This window comes from Alexandromys fortis, unplaced genomic scaffold (assembly GCF_014885135.2).
Source record: "Alexandromys fortis isolate MF-2015 unplaced genomic scaffold, M_Fortis_MF-2015_v1.1 scaffold_319, whole genome shotgun sequence".
Taxonomy (NCBI): domain Eukaryota; kingdom Metazoa; phylum Chordata; class Mammalia; order Rodentia; family Cricetidae; genus Alexandromys; species Alexandromys fortis.
Window position 1 is genome coordinate 930735 of NW_026068193.1, and position 14752 is coordinate 945486.

At 51.6% G+C, this 14752-nt stretch overlaps 2 protein-coding genes across 9 annotated transcripts in view; both read right to left on the reverse strand.

Moving 5' to 3' along the window:
- The window catches only part of Abcb6 (ATP binding cassette subfamily B member 6 (LAN blood group)), a 9436-nt gene extending 5299 nt beyond the window's left edge, over nt 1-4137 (reverse strand). The window contains exons 1-5 of the mRNA XM_050129600.1: nt 3292-4137; nt 2849-2986; nt 2093-2273; nt 1848-1949; nt 1476-1659 (exon numbers count right to left, since the gene is read on the reverse strand). Of these exons, the coding sequence (XP_049985557.1) occupies nt 1476-1659; nt 1848-1949; nt 2093-2273; nt 2849-2986; nt 3292-3840 (1154 nt within the window). The 5' untranslated portion in view covers nt 3841-4137. The remainder of the gene's footprint in view (nt 1-1475; nt 1660-1847; nt 1950-2092; nt 2274-2848; nt 2987-3291) is intronic.
- A 428-nt stretch (nt 4138-4565) lies between these two features.
- Atg9a (autophagy related 9A) lies at nt 4566-14744 on the reverse strand. Of its 8 annotated transcripts, none has more exons than XM_050129544.1 (16): nt 14585-14744; nt 13610-13664; nt 13085-13216; nt 12914-12957; nt 11991-12055; nt 10840-11001; nt 10566-10707; nt 9382-10130; nt 9147-9300; nt 8862-9041; nt 8239-8487; nt 7873-8051; nt 7652-7769; nt 6360-6582; nt 6059-6204; nt 4566-5616 (listed from the first exon to the last, which is right to left on the reverse strand). In XM_050129544.1, exons 3-16 carry the CDS (start codon nt 13185-13187, stop codon nt 5611-5613), a joined length of 2520 nt encoding a protein of 839 aa, XP_049985501.1. In that variant the 5' UTR covers nt 13188-13216; nt 13610-13664; nt 14585-14744; the 3' UTR covers nt 4566-5610. The 8 variants fall into 8 exon arrangements, with proteins under 8 accessions (XP_049985501.1, XP_049985502.1, XP_049985498.1 ...); XM_050129545.1 differs by having other exon boundaries at nt 13610-13667; XM_050129541.1 differs by having other exon boundaries at nt 14574-14740.
- Nucleotides 14745-14752: the final 8 nt, after the last annotated feature.

The following is a 14752-nucleotide window of genomic DNA, read 5'->3' on the forward strand; positions in this document are numbered from 1 at the left end:
AAAAAAAAAAGAGAGCACAGGGCTTTGAGTTTCTAAACACAAAAGAAACTACGTTAGTTCGTTTCTCAAGAAAGGGTGCTGTTTGCTCCATTTTTATTTGGTTCCCCAATCCAACGAATATTCTTATATTCTTAACGGAAAGCTAAAGGCACACAATTTATCATTCCGTTTTGCCTATTAAGCGGTACCCCGTTTTCCATGTTCTTACAAGGCTTGTCGGTGGCTCAGAGACACATGCTGAAGCATCCATCCTTTATTTCTCCCCTTAGTTTAATGACAGTTGTTCCCCAAATTATGTCCTCAGTAGTGGATATAGTCCCCTTTGTAGATGTTTGCAGTGACTCCCACAAGGCTCAACCACCCTTGTGTTTACACTTTTCATAAGCAGCATCCATGGCTTGTGCTGCTGTCTGCATTGGGTAATAACCCACTTTCCCCAGCAGTCCTTTTGGTCACAGAGTCAGCTCACATATATACATGGAGCATCACATTCATACTCACTGGGGGAAAGAAATTAGCTCGGTTTGACCACAATGTCTAAAATCACTTGTATGAATGCAGGAGGCAAATAGACACAGCTCAATGGTTTATTCTCAAAGCTTTCTCTCCACTATTATATACGAAATATTTTTTTAAATGGAGGCAGAGGCAGGCAGATCTCCAGCCTGGTCTACAAAGGGAGTTTTAGGACAGCCAGGACTACACAGAGAAACCCTGTCTTGAAAGAACAAATGAAAGAAAGGAAGGGAGGGAAAGAGGAAGGAAGGAAGGAAGAAAGAAAGAAAGAAAGAAAGAAAACAAAGTTTTGCTAAAGCAATTTTGAAAAAGAACCTATGTTATGGTATCTTTTGGCTTAAAATAACAGTACCACTTTAGTTCTAAGTCTTCAGAGATTTAAAGCAAAATACAAAAGTATAGCTTAACATACTAAACATAGTAGGGGAACTTGAAAAATGAATGGAATTCTTAAGGTTTGTTCTATCTGCATTTTCATTTCTTTTTAAATTATGTTGTTTGGTAGATCTGGGAGGTATCTTAGAAGGCCAGAAGATGGTGTGGGATCTCCTGGAGCTAGCTAGAGTAACAGGCAGTTAGTTGTGAGCTGCCTGAGGCAAGTGGTGCTGGGAACTGAATTCAGGTTCTCTAAAGCAGTAGGTGTTCTTAACTGCTGAGCCTTCTCTCCAGCCCCCACTTTTGTTTCTTGAGACAGAATCCTAAATTGTCCAAGATAGGCTCAAACTGATGTAGCTGAGGTTAGCCTTGAACTCCTGACCCTCCTACTTCTAACTCTCAAGTACTGGGATTATAGGTGCGTGCCACCACGTGAGCAGTCTACATTATTTGAGTTACTTGACATAATACTTCTTCCTGTAATTTGCCAAAAAGACCGGAAACAAAGTAGGGTAGGCGGGGCAAGTCGCCCAAGCTGGGTCTTCCCAGCTCCCCCTCCCACACTCTCCCCACTGGTGTCGCACCTGAGCAGTCCTGTGACACTGGATGTGCCCCGGTCCACAACCCGAAGCACCTCCCCCGTGCGCCGGCCCAGGTGCCAGCGCAGCGAGAGTTCATGCAGGTGGGAAAAGAGGCGCAGTTCTACGCCACGGGATGTGAACTGCTGTACCCGGATCCACAGGAAGGTTCGGAGGTTGCTCACAAAACCTGCGGAAAACAGGGAAGCCTTAGTAGGTCTTGGGGGATGAGAAACATCAGCCCAACACCAAATGCTAGAGGTCTGAGCCCAAGGAGTCCGTGGAAAGAATAATCAGAAGCCAGACAGCAGGGGGGGGGGGGAGCGTTTCCATGGGAGAGACTAATGCCAACCAGGGTAAGGACAGAGTCCCTCATACCTGTACTGCCAGTGCCACCCCCCTGGAGGAACTTGAGGAAAACATAGATGGTAACAGTCCAGGCCAGGGAACTCCAAGGAGCCTTCGAAGTCAGTAAGTTTACTGTGGATTAAAGGTATCAGGGTTCACGTCCAATAACCAGAACTCTCGAAGGCAAAAATGCCCCAGGTTCTGACCACCTAGATCCCGTCCTAGCTAAGGGCCAACCCAGCCACTAAGATGAACATACCCTTCCACCCCCTCACCAATGTTCCTATAGAAGATGGGGACCAAGACATTGAGTGCTCGGTCCAGCCCCATGAGCCCCAGGCAGATGAGTACTATCAGCTGTAATGCTGGACTCCCCCGAGGCCATAAGTAGCTACTCAGTAGGCGAAGCTTCCTGCCAAGGTCTTTCCAGGTGGATACCCGGTCTGTGGAGTGGACCTAGGAAGACGACATACAGGAGGGAAGTCAGAAATAAAGTATACTTGTCCTGATATATTCTCAGGAAATAATAGATGGGACCACAGCTCACAGGTGCAAGGGCCTATTAGCACGGCAATGTTAGCCTCTAGGCGCCTCCCTATTCACAAGCCCCGCCCTAGCTCAGACTCCCTTCCTCCCAGGTCTCAGGTAACCCTGGAGACTGGCATCCTCTCACATGTACCCTGTTGCTTCTCTCTACTTTCCCCAGAGACAGCCTTGGGAGTTGAACAAACTTTTCCTTTTTCACCCACAGAGAGGCTGTCTGGTTTCTTTGCTGTGCCCCTTTCATTCAGGGATGATGGCAGGAAATAAAATTAAACATTTACAAGGTACCGTATTCTACCCTCAGCACAGACACAAAGACACATGTCTGATTGAAAAAACTAGGTATATACATGGTCCCTTTTTCTTTTTTCTTTTTGTTGTTGTTTGTTTTTTCAATACAGGGAGAACTCACTTTGTAGACCAGGCTGGCCTTTAACTCAAAAATCCTTCTATGGGATTAAAGGCATGGGCCACCAAACTTGGCATACCTGGTTTCTTTCTACATCTTGGTCTTCTTCATGAACCCGTAGGGTGTATGACTGGGGGCGAAGTCCAGGGGCCCAGAGTCCCAGGGTAAACAGTCCTCCCGAGACCACATATCGCAGGACCCACAGGCCAAACTGAACCTAGAATGAAACCGAGCACAGGTGTAAACCAGAATGTAAACCCCATTGTATTGCTTCTTTTAACACTCAGAAGCTTCCCAGGGGCCTAGCAACAGGTTTTTAAAAAAAAAAAAACCACAATGACTCAGCACAGAGACACACCCCATTCAATGCTAGCAATTCCCACCAGTTGCCTATCAGCTTCCAGCCACTGGCAGACACTCCAGTTTTTTCTTAAGAGTCATGCTAAAGCATGGAGCCAGTAGGTCCAGAAACAGTACTTGTCAAACATCAGTGCTTCTCCTCCTCCCCACGAGGCCCCTCACCTGCTGGCCAAGATCTGCCCTGCCCCACCACCACTGTGGGCTGTTCCAGGATACCAGGGCCAAGTTCTCGGCTGCAAATGCCACGGTCCAGAGGAGCAGGAGACCCGAGCTATGCCTGAACTTCATCCAGACGCCCATTGCTAGACTCTGCTGTGCCTGGCGCCGTTCCACCACGAGCAGCCACAAGCCACAGGCGCTGGCCATACTCTCCAGCACAGAAGACAGCAATAGGTAGCCTGGCAAGCGGGCCCTCTGTGCAGTGCCCACTCTGCCAGCCAGGCCGGCCAGGGGTAGTGCCACCTGAAGTGTGGCCAGAAACAGCTGCAGCGCGTAGGGAGCCACCCGAGGGCCAGCAGCCCAAAACAGTTCCTCTGTGCCCTCAGGCACCTCCCGACGCCTGCAGGGCAGAACCAGCACCAAGGCCAGAGCCCCCAGCGTCACGAGTGTCGAGGGCACGAGTGTGAAGAAGAAGCAGGGACTCAAGCCATTCTGAGTCCAAGCCGGACCCACCGGCCCTTCGGTCTCGCAGTAGTTGCCCACAGTCACCATGGCGATGTGTGGCTGCTGGCCGAACTTGAGGTCACTGCAGTTTCAGGGAGTCGGGCTGACCACTCAGTGAGGGCCGCGGAGGCCAGCGTGTCTTGGGACATGTAGCTACGCCGCTGGGGTCGCGGGGAGAGCCGCACGTGGACTTGCCACACTGCCCACTCTGTTCGCGCACGCGCCGCACACTCACGCACACTCACGCAGCACTCACGCAGGCCACGTACGCCGTCCTTGGCGAGTCCCACTCGCAGCTGGGACCCTCAGGCTCAGTCACCGCACAAAAAAATGTTGTGCCCTTTACGGCAGAGGCCCCGCCCACTAGCTCTATCCAGGGTTCCCATTGGCCAAGCGTGAGGAACGCAGACAGATGGACTGAGAGCTGGCTGGGTCACGTGTTCAGGGCGGGAAATCTGACGGGTCTGACTGGGGACCTTGACCTCCACAGAATTGTCAGACAGAATCTGCGCCACCCACCCCCGCCCTTTAAATAGCTAGCATACTGTAGCCCAGCTGGTCTTGAACCCGCGTTAGTTCCCTTGTCTTAGCCACCTAGTACTGGGTTTCAAACATGACCCAACAGGAGGACTTTGTTTTCTTCGGTGCTAGAGATGGAACCCAGAGCCTCATACATCAACAAGCAACTGGAAACAGCCCTTCTCTTGTTTCCGGAGTCTCCCAGCCGAAGATCCCACCCAGCTGCAGCACGAGAAAAAGAAGCCACAACCCGATCAAAGTCCCTTCTTTATTAAGGGTTATCAAGCTGTATAGCATTTCCCACCCTGTCCTGCTGCTGACTGGGACAGCAGAGTCCACCACTTTCGGCATAGTTTACCTTCCACAGTCGAGCAGAGCTGGGGAAGGAAGGGTGTAGGGGAAGGGTAGGCGCTGAATCCCAGCGTGCAATGTCAAAGCCCTAGGCTAGGGTGAGTCCGGCGCCCTGCACCCTCCTCTAGGGAAGTGAGGGTTGCAGGGCAGAGCTCTCCTGCTGGGATGTAGATGACTGAGGTCACAATCCTGCCCTGCTAGTCCCTTGTGCAGGTGGGAGGAGTACAATAAGCAGCAGTGGGGCCCAGGAAAGCCTCAAATTCCCAAGCGCCCATCCTAAAAGTTGAAGATTCATCCTGTTCCTGCAGTTTAGAAACCTCCCATCTTAGTGTCAAAGATAAGTGTGAGAGGAGCCAAGAGCTATGGCTCTCAACCCAACAAAAAGCAAAAGCCGACCAGAAGGGGGCAAGCGAACAGAAGAGGAGCAAGCAGCACACACATGCCCGTGATGTGCAGGGAGGAGGAGAGGAGAGCTGGCTGTAGCGCTGGGTGAGGACGGGGATGAGGTAAGGGCCACAGCCTGAGCTGTTCAGGTATTCCAGATGGGGGCTGGGCTGCAGGGCTGGAGGGTCTGCCTCCCCACTCCACAGTTGGCACAAGTTCTTCTCTTGGCAGCTTCTGTGGTAGGAAGCCCTCCGGAGACTTGCAGGGGTGAATGCAAAGATGGCAGTACTGGGAGTGGGCTGGGGACCAGTTTCTAGCACCACACTCTGAGCCAAGGGAGTCCTGGGATGAGGCTAGTCTTGTGTGCCCCTAGTCTCCAGGCCTCAAATTCTTCTTGGGCCATGGCCAGCCCAGTGTTGGCACCTCCCTTGGCCAGGCAGGGACACACAAACACCACACACGTGGGGCCAGGCAACACTCAGAGAAGCCCTCTTCTGGCAGGCAGATGGTTGGCAGGGCAGCCGTTGCCTCCATCTTGGAGCATGGGGACCTCTTCTGTCTTGTCTATACCTGCAGAGAGAAAGTGACTGGCGGTAGGGACAATCTTCAGCTATTTTCTTGTCCCACAGGAGTCTAGAAATAAGGGAAAGAAAAAGCTGGAAGCCTGGGGGATTAAGCCTTGAATTCCAGAAAGTAAAAAAGAAGAAAATTAAAAAAAAATGTGTCTATGGGTGTTTTGTCTGCATGTAAGTCTGTGAACCACATATGTGAAGTGCCTGTGGAGACCTGAGCCATCTCATCCCGAGACTGAGGTTACAGATGGTTGTGAGCCACCATGAGGGTGCTGGAAATTGAACCCAGGTCCTCTGAAAAGAGCACCCAATGTTCTTAACCAATGAGCCATCTCTCCAGCCCTAAGAAAATATCTTTTGAAGGGGAGGGGACAACATTATGTGCACTTCACTCTTGAAGTTACTACTGCTGGCAGCTGTTCTTGGCCTCAGAGCCCTACCTTGTGCACTTGAGGGGGCAACTCATCCTCCGAGCCCTCCTCTGGCACAGGCTCCGGATGTCTTGACGCTGGCTGCCCATCTTCTGCCCATCCTCCCAGGGGCAGCCTGGAGAAGTGAGAGGGAGCCCGGGGCACTGTGCCAGGATCTATAGAGAGAAGCAAGAACATTAAAGAACAATGTGAAGGTTCTGGGGGCTATTTGAAGGGTTCGTCTCCTTGGACCCCATCCCGTTGGTCTTTCTCCTTCTAAAGAACCACCCTTCTTGGAAGCCTCTTTGCTTCCATTCCCCCAGTCGGATACCTGTGATGCCCCCGTAGCGCCTCTGGAAGCCCCCATGCAAGGCAGTGGTCTCGGGTGCTCCAGGCCGGGGTGTAGCACAGGGATAGCTGGCAGACCGGGGGATAGGCTGGGGGGCCCGGGCACCCTCTCCCCCATCTTCAGGGGCACTCTCTCCACTCTCATCACTTTCCCGGCGGTGCCACACATGCCGCTCGGGCTCAGCCTGGGTCTGCTGCTTGTGGAGCTGGAGAAGGGGGGGATTAGTTGAGGACAGGAGGGGTTCTATCTGAAACAGCCGTACCTACTGCAGTACCTCCCATTCCCACTCACAACCCTCACCTGGAATCTTACATACACAGCATCTAAGATGTTAGCAGTGTACAACAGAGGTGTGGTGCTTTATGGAGACCTCTGGAAAAGTGTCTTGAGTAGCTCGGGTTGACCCTGAACTCAGTGTGTCATTGAGAATGATCTTGAATTTCTGATCCTCCTGACTTCATCTCCCCTGGGATTTCAGATATTTAGGTAGTGCTGGGGATGAAATTCCTGGCTGTGCACATGCTAGGTAAGTGCTCTATTAAGTGAGCTATACCTCCAGCCCTCATTTTACCCACTCTTTGGTTAAAGGAACATGTTAACAAAGTGTCTAAGTGCCAGGTACTGTTTTGGGTACTCGGAACATAGTGAACAAACAGAATTACCAGTCCTTGTGGGGCTTGTACAAGTGGTGGTGGTTATGAGGAAAAATTGATCATAAACTATTAAATAAAAGCAAAAACTAATCTTAGATAGCACCAGATGCTATGACTATGGAGAAAAAAAACAGAACAAGAAAACTCAGGGCAACAGGAACGAGGCCAGCCTGGTCTACATAGTCAAGAGTCAGACTGTTTTTAAAAGTCAATAATAAAAATAAGGGAGGGAGGGGAGAAGAGAAAGGAAGGGAAGGAAAAGATTGAGGAGGAGGAGCTGGGTCTGGAGGCACAGGCCTGTAACCCCAGCGACTTAGGAGACTATGGAAGGAAGGTCACAAGTTCAAAACTAGTCTAGGTACTCAGTGAAAACGGCTCTCAGAACAGTAAGCTTGGGGCTTGCCTAGTGTGTTCAGGGCCGAGTCTAGTCCTCAGTACATCACAGACAGGAGGCTGTTACTGAGAACCATTAGAAAGTCTTGGGAGAGAGGAAGAGAGGACTCCAGGAAACAGGAGCGCACTACTGGCTGACGATGCCATCAAGCACACATATGAAAATGGAGACTACAGTTAAGAGGCAGAGAAGGGCTGACATTGACCGCCGCTCAGCTGGCCACCCACCTGGTGCATATAGAGGGCATGAAGGCTCATCTCGGTGGACGCGTATTCTGACAGCACCAGGCTCTGCAGCTGTCCCTCCCACACACTGCTCCCGGAGCTGGCTGTCCTGGCATCCACTCTGTCCCTCCCAGCACAGACAGACAGCAATCAATATTTTCAAGATCTGCACGTGTTTCGGTGGGCTATGCTATGCTTCCCCATCACGACCCAACTCCACTCACCCAGAGCCTGTCATGGTGCTGGGAACCCGGCCTTGGGGGGCCTGTCCAGGTTGCAGAGGGGAAAAGGAGCGGAGGGCAGAAGCAACTTCAGCCCTGTGCCTGGAGCCCTGCAGGTCTCTGGACAGTGGGGGTCCCCGGCAGGACGAGCCAGCTACCACATTTGCAATAAGACTCAGGGGCTATGAACAAAAGGAGTGAGCAGAATTCTCAGGGCAGGGTGAGGCCTCTAATGTCCTGAAGCTCAGGACCCGGCGGCCCAGACTGAACAGACAGAGGAAACCTTCCACCCTGTCACCCCGTGTCCCGTGCTTATTCCCCTTACTGGAGAGCACTGTGCTCACCATCACCCAGGCCCTAGATACACACCTCGGACTCAGACTGTAAGGACTGAATGGACGTGAAAAGGGCATTCTCAGGGAGCAGACCACCTTGGGCAAGGCCAGCAGCTGCTCCATCTCGCTGCACCTGCTCCTTGAGGAAGCCCAGGAAAGCGGTGCTCTCACGAGGCGGCTGCCAGCCAGGATTGGTGATGGCGAAGTGCATGAGTGACAGCTCGGTCTTCCCATCCTCGGCCTGCTGGTACACTGAGGCCTCGGTCTGCCCTCCAGACAGCCACTGTGCAGGGGAGACGGCAGTAAGCAGGCCTGAGTGCTTGCAGGAACTCTTCCCATACCATCCCTGCTGGGAAGAGGCCTTGGCCCCGGAGGATGGTGACCGCAGTTCACAGTCATCGGTCCAGAAACCCCGATGCCCACACACCGGGTCAGTCATTTGTAGTGCACTTTTTTCAAGGGAGCATGGTTGCTGGTTTAAATCAAGGCTGGAATCCAGTCAGATTCCCAGTGACCACCATGTCCCTGGCGCAAGGATGCCTGTAGGCAGGGCTACCTTTGTCATTTGCTGGCTCTGAAAGGATAGCTTCTGCAGTTTTCCCAAGGTGATTATGTGCCACCGTTGTCCCTGACCATCTGCCCCGACCTCCCCAGTACCTGAGGATGACCATGTTGGCGAACATCCATCTGAGCAAAGGAACAGGTGTCTCCAACGCCGACAACCTCTACTGTGAAGTTGCGGAAGAAGTCTATAATCTCCAGAGCCCGTGGGCGCAGGCAGAAAATGAGAATGAGGGGCGTGACAATGGGACTCAGCAACTCCTCCAGGATAAACACCTAAAAGGGAGGGGACTGAGGTTACAAGCAAACCGGAGACAGTCCAGCCCTTATCACCAAGACACCAGTCAGTCTCTAGCAGGCCCTAACTCCAACTCCACTCACTGCCTTGTACTGGAAGAGCTGGGCAAACTCGTCCCGGGTCTGCGAGCGGTGGGCATTACCCTGCCAGTGGTCAGGCATGTAGTGGATATGAGCGAGGATCACTCGGAGCAGCTGCTCGGGGCAGAACACCATGTGCTGGTCTGGGATGAAGGACCTGGTGGGATCAAGTTCATGGTAAGACAGAAGCCTTTCCCAGAAGGCTAGCCGCTTGTTCCCACCCACCGCCCTGGCACACCTGCACACGGTCACCGTGACTCCTAGGAGTGTGACGGTCGTGAGGACATGTTCCACAGCCAACACATCTTCATCGTAGATAGTGAGAGCAATGAGCACAGCCAGGATAGAGCCAGCGAAGAAGGCACCGTTCTTGGCCAGCAGAGTCAGCAGCGGTGACAAGAAGCAATTCATGTACTTGGAGGCGGGCTTGTAGCCACGGTTGAGGCGGGATTGCAGCTCATGTTCCAGCTCATTGAAGTGGCGGAGGTAGCAACGGCCATACAGGGACCAGCAACGTGCTCCCAAGGCCCCGGGCTCTCTCTTCAACACCTCGGCATAGCTGAAGAAGGCATAGAGGATCTGCCAGATAAGGATGAGGGGACACAGCAGGAAGTTGGCGATGCCAATCCACAGGATGCGGTTGCTGAGGCGCTGGGCCAGCTCTAGCCGTTGTCCCCCACGTTTGTACTCAGCCTTGAGGCTCCATTCGTTGAGAAACAGAGAGCCAGGTCCCCAGAAGAGGATCAGCTCAAAGTTGTACTTGAGACCGCGGGTAAAAAAGACAACCTCTCCAAGGCCAGGTAGGCGGAAGCGCAGGGGCAGAAGGGACTTGTTCACCAGTGCCACCATGTAATTCTGGAAGCGAAGGATGCGATGGTAGATGTCCAACTCGGTCAGCTCGCGCTTGTGGATGCAGATCTGATGCTCTTTCTGTGTCTGCACAATCCGGGCCTGCACTTCCTGCCATGTGCAATATGGAAGGGCCGACTGCAGGGTAGGGTGGACAAGGAGAGACAGCATAGATGTTACCTGACCTGCTGTTCTAGTTCCGATCTGGAATGCCCTTCAAAGACCCATGTGTTAAAGGTTTGGTCCCCAGCCAGAGGTACTAATATCTTAGATGAGCTAATGGGGGCTTTGGATCCTGTCCCTTCCTGCCTTCCTCTTTACTTCCTGGCTGCCATGAAGTGAACAGGCTTCCTGGTATGTGCTCTTGTTATGTTACACTGCCTCATTTCAGGTACCAAAGAAATGGAACCAATCAAATGCAGCAAAAATCAGTCCTTTGTCTTTTTATGCTGACCATCTCAGATATTTTTTCCCATTAGCAGAACGCGACTACCATTCCTACCAGAGTGACAGCTATGGACATGTGATGCTTAGGAATGCACCTCACCCTTCTTAAGATGTCTTAGGTCTTACCATGGGGATACGCAGAGCATGCAGGTAGAAGGAGTGGATCTCCCAGTAGCAGCAAATGTTATAGATGAACTTGATAAGCCGGTGGATCCAAAAGACACCCGCAATGACCAGGATGGTGATGAGTGAGCCGTTTTCCTGAATCCTGGTAAGGAGAAAGAAAGGGAGGTGGGGTCCTGAGGCTAGAGTCTTAGTGACATATCTGAAGTGTGAGTTGCTGCCCACAGGCCACTCTGTTCTCTGCTCATTAGCGGTGTTTCAGGGCCTTCATTGTTACCTGGAACTACAGACTTGGGCAGGCAAAAAGGCATCTGGCAGAGTGACCTTGACGGGCTCAGTAGGGTGAAGACTGTGGTTCACCATCTTGTTGGCAAATAGGATGTCGTAGTCCACACAACTAACCAGGAAGGTGGTGAAGGCAACCACAAAGAGGAACTGCCTGGGAAGTTGAAAAGAAAGGATGCAGGCCAAGAGTCAGGGAGGTACTGGTGAAATACCATAGAGCAAGCAATGAGCCTGGGAACCACTGAAGATGGAAATGAAAGGGGCCAGAGAATTCCTAATGGGCTCTGTCTACTGCTCAATCTCAGAAGACCTTTTAGGCACAAATGGCTATTGGCTCCTCTATTTTACTCTTAGGGGTTTTCTGATTATGGCCTATGGTTTCTAGCCTTTGATGCGTACGTGTGTGTGTGTGTGTGTGTGTGTGTGTGTGTGTGTGTAGTTTTTCACAACAGGGTTTCTTGGTGTAACAGTTCTGGCTGTCCAGGAACTTGCTTTGTAGACCAGGCCAACCTTGAACTGAGAGACCCAGGAGCCTCTACCTCCAGAGTGAAGAGTTGGAGGTGTAGAGTTACCAGGCTAGTGAACTCCTTTCTTATCATTAAGAAAAACAAAACAAAAACAAACAAGCAAAAAAAAAAAAAAAAAAGGAACTCCCATCCCACTGGGTGTGGTGGCTTGTGTCTTTGGCAAACTTCTGAGTTCAAAGTCAGCCTAGGGACACAGAGAGGAATACTTGAAGAAACCCTATCTCAAACAAACAAACAAACACCCCTCCCTTCCTAACTTCTCTGGCAACACTAGACTTTTTCCCCCACTAAAAAGGCTCTAGCCCTGCACCAGAGCTAATGTGTAGTCAGACAGAATACAGGCTCTTTCCTAAAACCTCCCTATTGAACCACATATTTCCTCCTACAATCTTGAGAACGAGTTGTATGTTCTTGTGAAAGACACAGAATCTGGGAAGCTCTTCATGTAAGAGGTGAAGCTCTAAGTTTTGATACCTTGCTGGTCCTTAGCTGTAAAGGTTTGCAGAGTTTGGGGCCTAGGATTGAGTTGCACTGGCAGGTGTGGCCAGGCATGAGCAAGAGGGGAGACTGGGATAAGCATCTTTTTACCATGGCACCCATCCCTTTGTATACTTACATGAGTTCAAAAATCTCTCCAATGAGCATACACGTGAAGCCATTCTTCTGATGAAGATTATAAACGTGTAAGTGTTAAGAACAAATGGCCAGTAAGCAGACACTTAAAAACACAAGACTTTGATGTCACCAAGTGCCAAGCTCAAGTCCTGGCTCTATAACTTTCTGGAGTGTGATTGTTAACCAGTTACTTCTTTAAGCCTTGTCCACAGTGGCAAATTAATAGTGGCCATACTTATATCTCAAAGTATTTAACACAGAAATGACAGTCAAAAGACATTATTGCCATTAACCATCCTATTAGAAAAGTTCCTATAAATTAGCATCCTATAAAAGTTCTTCATAAATGAACACAAGTGCAAATAGTTCTCTGTAAATATGAGGCATCGCTATAATTTTTTCTTTCATGACAGTGTTTCTGTATAGTGTTGGCTGCTCTGAAACTTGAGCTAGAGATCAGGCTGGCCTTGAACTCACTGATATCTGCCAGACTCTGCCTCCCAAATTCTGGGATTAAAGGTGTGCGCCACCAGGCTGGCCTTGAACTCGGCTGGCCTTGAGGTCCACCAGCTTCTGCCTTTCCCCTCCCCACCAAATTCTGGGATTAAAGGGGTGTGCCGCCTCCACCCAGCTAAATTACTTTAACAATTTCAACAGGGTGGTGGTAGCACACGCCTTTAATTCCAGCATTTGGGAGGCAGAGGCAGGAGGATCTCTGAGTCCAGCCTGGCTTACAGAGCTAGTTCTGAGACAGACAGAGAAACCTTGTCAAGAAAAACCGAGAAAAACAATTGTTGTTTCAGAATGAGTTTCATTTCCTTTTCTATAGACTGGAGCGGAACTCATCCCCATTTCCCATCAGGGACCTAGCTCAGAGAAAAGCTAAAAGGTGCCCAAGCTCCAACACAGAGACACAAAGGATATTCGAGAGAAGAAGAGGTCGAGGTTCTCAATGTGGTGCCAAGGCGCTGTGAAAACAGGAGCAGAAATGTCAGACTCCCGAAGTAACTATCCCCCAACCGCCCTGCCCCTTCAGTGTTCCTCCAAGAACTTTCACCCATGCCCCTGCTCTGGCTGTTGCACCCCGAAACTCACATTTGCTCCCCTCAGCCACATGCACCAACAGGTCCTCTTCCCCTGGGGGTGAATCGCTATAGGAGGCCTCTAGGCGCTGGTATTCAGTGTCAAACTGTGCCATCACCGCAGCCCCCTGTCCACCTTGTTAACCTGCCATTGGTGAAGAAGAAAAGGACCTGTATCAGATTTGGGCACTGTGTTTTGTGGTCCTGCCCACCAGGCCAGAAGGAATAAGACTGAATCCTTGGGATTTGTCTTTGCCACTAACCCCTTTGACCCAAAAGCAGAGCAGGGATAATAACCCCAAAACAGGAAGCTTGGGACTTGACCGGCCCTTAATTCTGGTCATCCATTCCCAGAACCTTTGCTGGGTGGTTACTGTGCCAGAATCTGCCCCTTGGGTGTGGGGTGAATGTTTCATCTTCTGTCCAATAAGGAGAAAGTTTCCTCCCCTGCCCCTCCTGGAAACCCAGGTCTCTCTAGTAACTAACAGTCTGGAAACATTTTTGTAAACAAATGTTTAAGATAAGTACATGGCCCTACCAGCTCCATGGACAGTTTCTGCTCCACGCCAGTCCTGGATGCCCTGGTTGGACAGCTGCTGGAGGAAAAGGTGTCAGGCCTCAAAGGGTGGGGAGTAGGGACACAAAGGAATCTCACCCTCCCACCCACCTGAGCCCCACTAAGAGATGGCAATGGGGAAGAGGCACCTTCTCGGTTGTGACAGACTTCTCCTGGATGTTCTATGTAGGACCAGCCATCTACTTCTACGATACCCAGGATACTAAACGCTTGGACCCTGGGGAGACTGGGTCTACACAGCCCTTCGGGACTGATTTACCTTTGGTCCACCTCAACTTCAGAAATCAGACACGCTTTTCAGAGTCTAGAAAAGCCCAACAAGAGTCTTCTCTTAAATTTTTTCTGGACAATCCCTTCTGCTTCCCTAGCATCAGAGATCTAGGCAGGCATGACTTCTGGATGGGAAATTTCCAGTCTATGTAGACTTCAGATCCCAGTTGAATAAGTGGGTTCCCTGGGTGCCTAGAGCCAGGTGGGGTCAAGGATATGGTATACTCCCAGTCTGTGAAGACTCTAGAGACGGTGAATCTTGGTCCGACCTGGTCCCAGAGGGAGACCCTCGGTTAGTGAAAGCGGTGTGCCTCAGGAAAAACACTAACCTGGTCAGTGTAGACCCAGGGCCCATGGATCTCCTCAGGAAGGGCCTGTGCTCAGGGGTGTTTACGGATGGTGGAGGGGTCGAGCCAGATCTACAGCTGATATCCCTGATGGGCTGGGATGCCTCCCCAAACCCAGCCACCTAGACCTGAGCACAGCGCGCCCCAGGGTCGCCCGGCCCCAGGCCGGGGGCTAGGCTCCCAACAGCGGACAGCCCGGCGCGCGGCCCCGGCGCACGCGCGCTCTCCTAGCCGCGCGCGCCCTCTATCAAAACATTCTGACTGCGCGCCCCCGGCCCGCCCGCGGCTCCCCTTCCCCCGCTACGCACCGCGAGCTCACTTGGGTCTCGGTGGGCACCCCCCGGCCAGCCTGGGTCTGGGTCTGAGGATTCCAGTTACCAGCCTCGCGTGTCACCGCAGGAACTGCGACCCGGGCGATTCCAGAAGCCAGGTCTGTTCTGCTGGGCTCGGCTAGACCGGGAGCGCTAGGCCCTCCGTCTGTCATTTA

Excerpts from the sequence above, each read along its gene's own strand:
- Atg9a (XM_050129544.1), bottom strand. The coding sequence starts at position 13,187 with ATGGCACAGTTTGACACTGAATACCAGCGCCTAGAGGCCTCCTATAGC. Across the intron at positions 12,958-13,084 it reads TGTGGCTGAGGGGAGCAAAT|CGCCTTGGCACCACATTGAG; the intron begins GTGAGTTTCGGG and ends CTGTTTTCACAG. Across the intron at positions 9,301-9,381 it reads GTCACGGTGACCGTGTGCAG|GTCCTTCATCCCAGACCAGC; the intron begins GTGTGCCAGGGC and ends TGATCCCACCAG.